At 46.9% G+C, this 11066-nt stretch overlaps 1 protein-coding gene across 3 annotated transcripts; it reads left to right on the top strand.

The window, feature by feature from the left end:
- Nucleotides 1-1882: 1882 nt before the first annotated feature.
- Nucleotides 1883-8385, top strand: FST (follistatin). Of its 3 annotated transcripts, none has more exons than XM_012096672.4 (6): nucleotides 1883-2151; nucleotides 4151-4342; nucleotides 4775-4993; nucleotides 5320-5544; nucleotides 6199-6426; nucleotides 7188-8385. In XM_012096672.4, exons 1-6 carry the CDS (start codon nucleotides 2067-2069, stop codon nucleotides 7268-7270), a joined length of 1032 nt encoding a protein of 343 aa, XP_011952062.2. In that variant the 5' UTR covers nucleotides 1883-2066; the 3' UTR covers nucleotides 7271-8385.
- Nucleotides 8386-11066: the final 2681 nt, after the last annotated feature.

The following is an 11066-nucleotide window of genomic DNA, read 5'->3' as shown; positions in this document are numbered from 1 at the left end:
AAATCTGGAAAGATTAAGAAGGATGTGGAGCCCCCAGAGCCGTCTGAAGTGAGCAAAAGCCAGCGCCCCCACCCCACCCCGCCCGGACCGCCCGCGCCCCTCCTCTCTCGTCCTCGGGACGGTAATTATAAAGCGAAAAGCAGCGGCGAGGTCACCCGTTTTTACCAGCCTGCTGCACCGAATGCGCGCAGTGCAGGTGCGGCGGCCGCGGGGCTTTGTGATTCATGCCCACTTTCAAAGGGGGGCTTGGGCCCGTCTGAGAGGCACCCAAACAACTGTCTTCTAATATTAGCACGGCTGTATTTCGGGATCTATTATAGTCTGTCCAGACAGATCCCATTGTAATGGGATCTTTTATTAAAAGATTAGCACTATCTCCTGCAGTTGGTGGAAAAAAATCTGTTATCACTGAGTTATTTGCAGTTGTGGAGAGGGTGGGAGGCGGGTGGTGGAAGTTGTGGGGTGGGAGGGCGAGAGGAGGCGTTGGGAGGGGGGTCAGTCTGGCGGGGAGGGGGGAGGTCGGCGGGTGGGGGGCGAAGAGGGGCGGATTTGAAATCCGTAGAACAAAATCCCAGGGACCTGCGAATGTCCAAGAATTTTGTCTGCATACTTCACTGTCTGTTCTTCGGGCTCCAGAAGCGAAAAGAATAGAAATTTAAAAGGCAGCTTTGAAATAAACAATATAGCATTTTCCGTGAAGTAATCGTTTTATATAAAAGGAAATATCGCCTCCTCTGTTTCATTCAGCGGTGCCAAAAATGTTATAAATGAGAGACCCGCCAACTTTCAGCGAAGAATGCCAGGCACTGTGCTTAATAAACTGAGGCTACAGAAGTTCATTATCGATGTTGCAATCTTTTTTATTCCGCGAACCGAGAGAGACTGAGGAGACTGGGAGTGAGAGAGACAGACACAGGACAGAAACTGGGGAGTCTCCGAGCCGCGGAAGGGGGGTAGACCGCCTACGTCGGCGCCCCCGCTCCGGGCTCCGACTCCTCCAGAAGCTGGGAAGCGAAAGGGGAGAAAAGAAAAGGAGAGGGCGAGACTGTGACGGTGGGGGGGAGGCCCGGCCCGAGGTGTTAAACATTTTTGTTTGCTTCTAACTCGTCGAGACGGTGGGCCGCGTCTCCGCCAGGTTCTGCCCGGGGTGGAAGGTGCCGGGGCCCGGGGTTCCCAGCCACAACCCTGGGCTCGGGGGTGGCCGCGGCGCTCGGCACGCGCAGACCCAGACAGACAACGTCGCGGGGTCCCGCCTCCAGGCTGCGGGGGCCTAACACGGCAGCGACCGGACCTCCGGCGGGGTATTAAGGCAGCTCGGGGCTCTCCGGGCGTTTGCGAAGTCTTCCTGGAGCGGAGGAGCAGCGTTGCGATCAACTCCCGCCCTGCCGCCCGGCTCCGCTCCGCCCTGCCCGCCGCCGCCTCCAGCGCCCACACCGCGCCAGACACACACACACTCACACACACACACACACACACACACACCACCCCGGGCGCGCCGGCGCTGCCAGCGAGCGGCGGCGTGCAGGACTTGAAGTGGGTGTTCTTCCCCACTCCCCACCCCCGAAGCGTCCCCCCCACCCCACCCCCCCGCGCCCGGGTCTCCTGCCCCCTCCCTCTCGCTCCTACGCAAATAAGAACTCGGCGATTCCCCTCCTGCCGCTTTGATTTCGGGCACCTCCACCAGATAATTGGGAAGGGTTTCAGAAGGTGGGAAATGTCACCTGATTCACACTGAACTTTTAAAAGCTCCCCACCCCCAAGGAACCGCGCACACCCTCGCTCGCGGCCGCCCTCCCACTGCCCCACACACTGGGAGACCGCCCACCGCAAACCGTGGAGACCCCCGTCTAGATTTAAAGCGCGGCTGCGCCTGGCTTCTGACGTCCATTGAATCGCGAGGGCGGCCGGCGGCAAGCGCTGGGCTACGCCGGGATATCTGCGCCCTCCGCTGCTCGCCTCTGCGACGCGCACCGCTTGCCAGAGCCACCCGCCGCCGCGCCCGCTCCCCGCGCCGCCGCGCCCGCTCCCCGCGCCGCCGCGCTCCTCGCCCCGCGCCTAGACCCAGGATGGCCCGTCCTAGGCACCAGCCCGGCGGGCTTTGCCTCCTGCTGCTGCTTCTCTGCCAGTTCATGGAGGACCGCAGCGCCCAGGGTAAGCGAGGCGGGATGCGCAGGGAGGCTCGGAGGAGGGCAGGGGTTTGTAGTTTTCGGGCGTCTCCACCGGGTCTGTTCTGAGCAACTCTGCTTTCGGAAGATGTTGGACCAACTTAGCGAATCCGGGATGGAGAGGAGTGGGAGAACTGAAGGCAGTGACACTTTAGAACTGGGAACCGAGTTTGGAGCGCAGTTATCCTTTAAAAGGAAAGGGAGTGAGCTAGAGTCTCTCTCAGTAGTTAGGGTTAGATGCTCCAAGTTCTGGATGTAATGAGTGTAGATGTTATCTCCCCTGTTTGGCTCTGAAGAAGGGGATAAGCATCGGTAGCCTGAAGATTGCAATCGACCCATTTGCAATCTAATCTCTCTCCCTCGTGCATCTTTTGGATACTTTAAAAAACGACTGAGTGGGGAGGGGGGAATACTGAAATTTCCTCGGTGACTGCGGGACGTGGTTTCAGAAACTTTGCCCAAACTTGGAAATGAGGGTGCCGAAAATTTTAGAGGGAAGTAGCTTTCTGCCTAGTGGATGCTTCGTCTAACCCCCTCCCCCCAACCCCGCAAAAAAAAAAAAAAAATTACCCCGGACTGTTTTGAAAAGTTTACAATTTTTTCCCCTTTTGTCTCATTACTGATTGTTAACTTTCTGTAGAACAGTGAGGAACCCACAATTGATTTAAATTCTGAGATGCAATAAGAGCAAATTTCTAAAGTTTTTTTTAATTAGATTTATCTCCATTAGTCTTGGGCAGAATTTTTAAAAATAATAATAGCAGCTTGCAGTCCAATTATTGTTAAAGTTATATGGATGATTCATGAGAAGTCTTCCTGACCAAAATCTGAACATTAAAAAGGAAGAAGGGGGGGATTACTTGCAAAGATATCTCGGTAGGTATGATATAGGGGTATATGAGACAGGGGTATGTGTGTGTGTGTGTGTGTGTGTGTGTGTGCGCGTGTATGTATGTATATGTATATATAACCATGAAACGATAGTAAGTCCCTCTCCCACCTTGTTTCCCCCCGCCCCCAACCTCGGTACTTTTCTTGAGGCAGACTTGTAACTTTCCTGACTTTAGCGTTATTTTATGCGTGTTGTATACGGCCCCTTAGGCACGGCCCCTAGCCGCCTGCGATGCACTACTGCTCTGAGTTGTCCACCTTTCGGAGCGAGGCGCTGCCTGACTGCCCGGGACGTGGGCGCCGGGGAAAGCAGCCCTCAGAGATTTCGAAAGATCGCGGTGGCCGCGGGCGTCCTTTGGGTCTGGAGGATTGCAAAACGGCCCGTCGGGCGGGCTGCGCCTCGAGGCCGCGAGGGGCAGCGCCGGGCAGGGCCCGGTTGCTTTTTTGCTTTCATTTTTCAGAAGTGCCTTTTGCGTGATCTGTTGCTGTATGTGTGTGTGTGTGTGTGTGTGTGTGTGTGTGTGTGTGTGTGTGTGAGTGTCTGTCTGTCTGTCTGGGTCTCTCTCTCTCTCTTTTTCTTTTCTTTCTAAGTTCTCCTACTTTCTTAACCCCTGTCACAAATAATACTCGTACCGCCTACATGAAACCGACATGTAAAAACATCCGTCGCATCCTGTTTTTGTCAGGTTCTTTAATCTGCTCTTCGAGTCGCTGCAGGTTATGAAATGGGACGAATAAAAGTAAACAGTCTAGTAAAAGTCAATGCAAGCTGCACGTGTTGTGTCTGGGTCACTGGTAACTGACATTGATATGGCTGGAGCGCTCGGGCTTCTCGCTCTCGCCCTCCCTCCCCATCGCCCACCTCCCATCTCTTCAATCTGGTCCCCCCACCCCACCCCCCACCCCTCGCCTTTCTCCACCCCTTCACTCCCTCTGATTTATTTTCTGCTTTTTCTCTGCCGTCTCTCCTCCACGCTCACTCCCTCGCCATCCCCGCCGGGTCTCCTTCCCTTGCCGGCTCACTGCCTTCCTCCCCCTACCCAGCCGGCGCCGCCGGCTCACTTGCCTACCTCCCCACCCCTGTCTCCCCGCAGCTGGAAATTGCTGGCTCCGCCAAGCAAAGAACGGCCGCTGTCAGGTCCTGTACAAGACAGAACTGAGCAAGGAGGAGTGCTGCAGCACTGGCCGCCTGAGCACCTCGTGGACCGAGGAGGACGTAAATGACAACACGCTCTTCAAGTGGATGATTTTCAATGGGGGCGCCCCCAACTGCATCCCGTGTAAAGGTAGGGCTCTTCCTCCCCAGCCTGCAGGCCCTCAGTAGAGGGCGTCTTACCCTCAGCTTCCCCCGTGCCCAGCCGGGGTTTGGGACTGGGAGAGCTTTGTTTGTGGGTTCCCCTGTTAGGAACCCTGGTAAGCTGATGGGGCTGAATCGCCTGTCACACACTACAGGCAAAACAAGGGTCGCCAGAGGTTCTCGGACTTCTTAGCCAAATGTGGCGGTGAAGCCAGCCAACCCTTGCTCATTGAGGGAGATTTGGGTACAGGATGCAGCCCACTGTCCCCCACCCTTCCCTCTTCTCAACTTCCGGGCAACAGCCTAGCCCCTTGGGCTCAGACTCCTAGCTGCAGAATTGCGCAAGGCACCCACAGCCCTCCTGGCTAACCTGCATGGTGCCTGACCCTGGTTTTAATCCCTGCCTCTTTCCAACTCCTAGAAACGTGTGAGAACGTGGACTGTGGCCCCGGGAAAAAATGCCGAATGAACAAGAAGAACAAACCCCGCTGCGTCTGTGCCCCAGATTGTTCTAACATCACCTGGAAAGGCCCGGTGTGTGGGCTGGACGGAAAAACCTACCGCAACGAATGTGCACTCCTCAAGGCCAGATGTAAAGAGCAGCCAGAGCTGCAAGTCCAGTACCAGGGCAAATGTAAAAGTAGGTCCTGCCCGACCCCTCCTCCAGCCTTCTGCTTGAGGTAGACCCGCTGCAAGACCCCTGGGATGGGCAGTAATAGCCTAACAATAATAATATCAAATAAAGGAACCCTTTCTAACTTTATATTCTAAAGATTCCTTAAGACACTAAAGGTTCAACCTAGGGTCTTAGTTTTCTTTTAAAAACTGCAGAGCTACCCAAGTGCATTCCTAAAGCTGAATGCTTCTGGTTTCATGATTTTCCTTGAAAAACTGCCCAGTGGCTCAGTCGGGAAGAAGGTACCTATTAACGTGTTTAATATTAATGTATTTCCCTCTTTGTTTCAGAGACCTGTCGGGATGTTTTCTGTCCAGGCAGCTCTACATGCGTGGTGGACCAGACTAATAATGCCTACTGTGTGACTTGTAACAGAATTTGCCCAGAGCCCACCTCCTTTGAACAGTATCTCTGTGGGAATGATGGAGTGACCTACCCCAGTGCCTGTCACCTGAGAAAAGCTACCTGCCTACTGGGCAGATCTATTGGATTGGCCTATGAGGGAAAGTGTATCAGTAGGTATTCTGGATTGAGGAAGGAAAAAGAGAAAAAGGCTATAACTGTGATAAAACTGTGAGCTTAACCAATAAATAAACCCCAAACTTCCCGAAACTAGCTTCATCAAAGTCTGTAAACTGTCATGACCACCTTAAGGAAACCATTGTCTTCTGGATGCATTGACATACATATTGAAATGCCAGCAAGACACAGGAGACAATTTTCCTTCTTAGAAACCTAAGAACTCACTCAATTTTACACATTTTTTTAAGTGCTAGACGTGCTGGAAGTGAAAAATAATTACTTAGCAGTTCCTAAAATCTGTTATCAGATTCTGATAACTGATAGAATTCTTTCTTTTTTTTTAAAGACCCCACTTGTGGGAAGTAATCAAATACATATTTAACTGAAGGATACCATGACATCCTGTTTTAAGAAAATACTGCAGTATTTTCATGCACTAAGCTCGTGTATATGAAACTGGGAGTTTTGAGTGTGTGTATTTCAGTTTTATAGAGCATTTTTGCACAGTATTTCCATGAGCCCGAGTAGTGAGTAATAAAATATGTTTTATATGTTTACGTTTATTCATTTATTGATAGGAGACTAGAGAAAGGGGATAAGGCGAGGGGAATGGATTTACTTATCACAGGTGTATTATCTCCTAGAAGCAAAGTCCTGTGAAGATATCCAGTGCACTGGTGGAAAAAAGTGTTTATGGGACTTCAAGGTTGGCAGAGGCCGGTGTTCCCTCTGCGGTGAGCTGTGCCCTGAGAGTAAGTCTGAGGAGCCTGTCTGTGCCAGTGACAATGCCACTTATGCCAGCGAGTGTGCCATGAAGGAAGCGGCCTGCTCCTCAGGCGTGCTGCTGGAAGTGAAGCACTCCGGATCTTGCAACTGTAAGTGTGACTTCTAACCTTGCTGCCGTTTAAGGATTTCCCAGGCAAGTCCTAGGGAGACCTAGAATGGAGATTCAGAAAGCACGAAAACGTCCCCCAGATAAGCCCACTTCTGTTTAAGTTAGGTAGCTGCTAAAGTGCACCAGCAATTCAGCAATCCACAAAAAAAATTCACCTGAAATGTTTCCGGGCCTTTAGGACTTGTCTGATGATCATCAACAAGATCACCTCTAAAATAGCCCATTCCAGTCATCTGCCCCTAATTCCTTTTGTTTTAGTAGTGTGCTTTGCTGTTTGCTTTTATTAACACTTGAATCTGAACTAACTACTTCAAAGGTTGTTGTTTTTTTTTTTCTTTTTCAAAGACAGCTTTCTGTTATCACACGTAGGCTGCTGCTTTGTGCAGTTGCCCCTACTAACTAAATTAAGGACCCAAAGCAGTTATGCCTAGAACACAAGAGCGCTTTTTATCTAATTTCAGGAATCTGCCCGTAAAACCTGAGCCATTGATTCTTCAGAACTTTCTGCAGTTTTTGACTTCATAGATAATGTTTTTTTCTAAAAAAAAAAAAAAAAGTTTTTTAAAAACTTGTTACATAACAGCAGATGCCAAAAACAAAACAGCATCTTACTGCAAGTCACATAAAAATGCAACGCTGTAATATGGCTGTTACAGAGGGCTTTGAAAACATACACTGAGCTGCTTCTGCGCTGTTGTTGTCCGTATTTAAACAGCAGCTCCCCTGTATTCCCCCATCTAGCCATTTCGGAAGACACCGAGGACGAGGAGGAAGATGAAGACCAGGACTACAGCTTTCCTATATCTTCCATTCTAGAGTGGTAAACCCTCCACCAATGTTCAGTGTTGACATAGCCTTTAGGCAAAAAAAAAAAAAAAGGAAAGAAAAAAAGGAAAAGAAAAAAATACATTGTCCATACTGTAAATAAGTGTATGCCTATTTATTTGGGGGGAAAACTATACATAAAGGACCTTTGTCCTAAAGCTCTCTCCCAGGCCACCTTGTTACTCATTGGACCCGGAGAGGCAGTCATTGTGAGGTCTACTGGATGAGGCCCATAGTTGAGACTTGTAGACATTTATTTATACTGTGTCATGTTTTATAATTTATACATAAAATGTCTGGTTGACTGTACACCTTGTTTTTGAAGAAATTTATTCGTGAAAGGAAGAGCAGTTGTTATTTATTGTGAGGTCTCTTGCTTGTAAAGTAAAAGCTTTTTTTTTTCCTTGTAAACCATTTAAGTCCATTCCTTCCTATTCACTCACTCATCTGTCTCCCTTCATTTAACTGTCGTTAGACTCTTTTCCACTTTAACCAACTTGCATGTCAGTTTCTGTCCTGTTTATTTATTGGATTCTCTGCTGCCTGTTCTGTACATACCTGATCCCTCGGGTTTTGTTTACAAGGAATCTTGACTGACCAAAAGGCATTATAACTCTGACTCAGATAGCAGGTACAGAGGATACATCTTTGAGGAAACTCCTATTTCTGTTCTCTTGTTGTGATGAAGACATCGATGAGGCAGGTGGTGATAGCAATGTTGGGTTTCTAATCGTGTACTTCTAAGATGTTACAGATCCAAAGAATTGAGTGATATGGGTGTCAGGAGCCTGAAAGAAGGGGAATGCTGTACATTTGACCTTATGTTAGGTGTTTCCTTTAAAAGCTAGTCTGCTGTACCTTTTCAACTAGTTCTTTTCACCCAATGTGTCATGAAAAGTATATCAAAGCTTTATCAGTTCAGGTTTCTTGCTTTTCATAATACTTTTTTCTGATGCAATTTTATATTTTCAAACATGGCAAGTTAAATATAAATTCATTTAAATATATAGTTTTATACTTTTCTACCATGTAAATGTGCAATGTATATAAAAGTTATAATGTGTATTTGTAAATAAATGATGAGTGAAAAAATAAAAAAATTTTAAAAAGCCAATGGTCTCAATGGCTGATGATGTAAAAGAAGTTGTTAGGACTTTTGAGTAAAAATGTACATGATACATTCATTGAGAAATGCAGTTATCACTGAAATTAAGTGACCAGGGTAGTAAGAACTCCAAGGTAAATTACAGATCACCTCAAAAGGAAAAAGGAATCTGAGGTCCAACCATGCCTTTGTAGTAGTGATGGCGCATTTCCACTCAGCACTGGAGGAAACTGTAGATGTCCCTCCTTGCAATGTGCCAAGCCTAAAGTTTCCTCTTTAAAAGCATCATATTCTTAGCTATCCTTGTCCCAAGCTCATCTCCAGAACCAGAAGCACCCTTTCTCTTTCCTCATCTAAATAAAGTAGATCTTAAATCTTTAAACAAAGCACATTACAAGGAAAAGTAAAAATAGACACATATACGGCAGCACAACCTAGGTCAGAATGTCAACTACAGAAATAAAGGCAGTATAATATTGAAATTCTAGAGACTTTTTGAGGTAAAGATGGAGCAGGGGTGGATCTCCACAATTGTCATGGTTCTTGGAGAGTAAATAATGACACTTTCAAGGTAAGAGGACATGTATTAATGTTTTGCAGTTTGTTTTAGTCAAGTCACACTACTGCTGCTGCTGCTGCTGCTAAGTCGCTGCAGTCGTGTCCGACTCTGTGCGACCCCATAGACGGCAGCCCACCAGGCTCCCCCGTCCCTGGGATTCTCCAGGCAAGAACACTGGAGTGGGTTGCCATTTCCTTCTCCAATGCATGAAAAGTGAAAATGAAGTCGCTCAGTCGTGTCTGACTCTTCGCAACCCCATGGACTGCAGCCCACCAGGTTCCTCCGTCCATGGGATTTTCCAGGCAAGAGTACTGGAGTGGGTGGGGCCTCAGATTGGCATGTAGGGCATCAACTGGTTGTCCCAGTAAAACATTGTAATACATAGTGATATATAACTAGATAATCACAAGTTTCCTACTTCGTTGCCTAAATATATCAAAAATATGAAGTACAAGATGCAAAGAAGTGAGGATTAGAACCACAGGAGGGAAAGAGCAAAGAACAGACAATATTACAAACATAGCTGAACAAATGTATTCTTTCAAAGACTGTGACCCTAGTTCTTTCCAAAAGTTTATTCCTTTTGTGAAAACCCTCTGTAATATAAATAATTAGAGAATTATAGGAGACCATTGGCTCTCAACTGTGGTCACCAAATGAGAAATTTGGTGGAGGAAGAAGGGCCTCTTAGGTGGGCAGAGTTCATATGATAATTAGGAGCCTGTCGGTGCTGTTAGCCTAAAGCCCCCAGTTCCCAGAGAAAGGAGAAGTGCAGAAGACCAATGCTGCCAAAAACGGAGGGAAAGACAAAGATGGGAACTAATGTAGTGTCTGGGAGCTACTGGCTTGCCACTAGGGTTGAACACTCAGGAAAGAAACAGCAGACAGGCTGGTTTCACATCCCTTCCTGGAATTGATTTGTTACCTCATGCTGGGATGCTACAGATGCTTTAAAGTTGCCATTGACATCAGAGTGAAAACGTCAAATTTAACAGGCACCAATGTGTGTCTTGGCAAGGGTGAGTGATAAAATCAACAGCTTGCCCTTTAAACAACATCCAGATTATTTAAAAATTTTTTTATTTCATAGTTGTCAGCATCAATCATTCATCTCCAACATCAGACAGTTTCTCATTTTCCTTCTTGGAGTTTCTGACTTTTCCAGTAATCCTGTATTAGGCTAATTAGTACTAAAAAAAATAGAATTCTCCTTTAAAATTAAAATCAGGTTAATACCTCTAGGCTACTGTTAGACTTTCAGTTAGGACTCAATGATGCACACAAAGTAATTAATATAAAGTTAATAGTAACTAGTTTTAATTAGTATGAGTACATCCTAAACATCATTAGGAATTGCAAAATAACAAATGAAAACAGCAAAAAACCTGAAAATAGCAAAAAAAATCTATCAGGGATCTAATTTTCATCAGATGTCCACTTCAATTAAGATTTTTATCTGCTATATGGGTATGTGTGCTGTGTGCTTAATCCCTCAGTTGTGTCCAACTCTTTGCGACCCCATGGACTGTATGTAGCCCACCTGTCTCCTCTGTCCATGGGATTCTCCAGGCAAGGATACTGGAGTGGGTTGCCATGCCCTCCTCCAGAGGATCTTCCCAACCCAAGGATCAAATCCAGGTCTCCCGCACTGCAGGCAGATTCTTGCATTGAAAGAATTGAAATCGGCGATGAGAGAACTTTTGACACCTAAACCATACCACCAGGGAAGCCCATATGGGTATAACAAAATAAAATCTGGCATAATTGGAATCATTCTCAAACCACGCAGCTCAGTGCAGTACTTGACCTTAGACTAGATCTTGTACCCAAGGGGGATAGCACACTATATAGTATTATTGCCACTGGACAAAATTAGAATACTGCCCATAAATTAAAGCACTGTATCAATATCAAATTTACTGAAATTAATCATTGCAATATGATTCTCTTGCATATGCATGCAAGAGAATATTTCTGAACTTAGGAAAGACACACTAAAGTATTTAGGGGGAAAGACCAAAATGTATGTAATTTACTCTCAAGTGATTTACAAAGAAAAAACATAGTTTTAAGTAGGGTTTTTCCCCCCTCTATATGTATTCAGAGAGAGCATACAAATGATAAAAGAAGT

The sequence above is a fragment of the Ovis aries genome, chromosome 16, assembly GCF_016772045.2.
Source record: "Ovis aries strain OAR_USU_Benz2616 breed Rambouillet chromosome 16, ARS-UI_Ramb_v3.0, whole genome shotgun sequence".
Lineage (NCBI taxonomy): Eukaryota > Metazoa > Chordata > Mammalia > Artiodactyla > Bovidae > Ovis > Ovis aries.
Note: the sequence above shows the minus strand (reverse complement) of the source record. Positions and strands in the feature narration are given on the sequence as shown.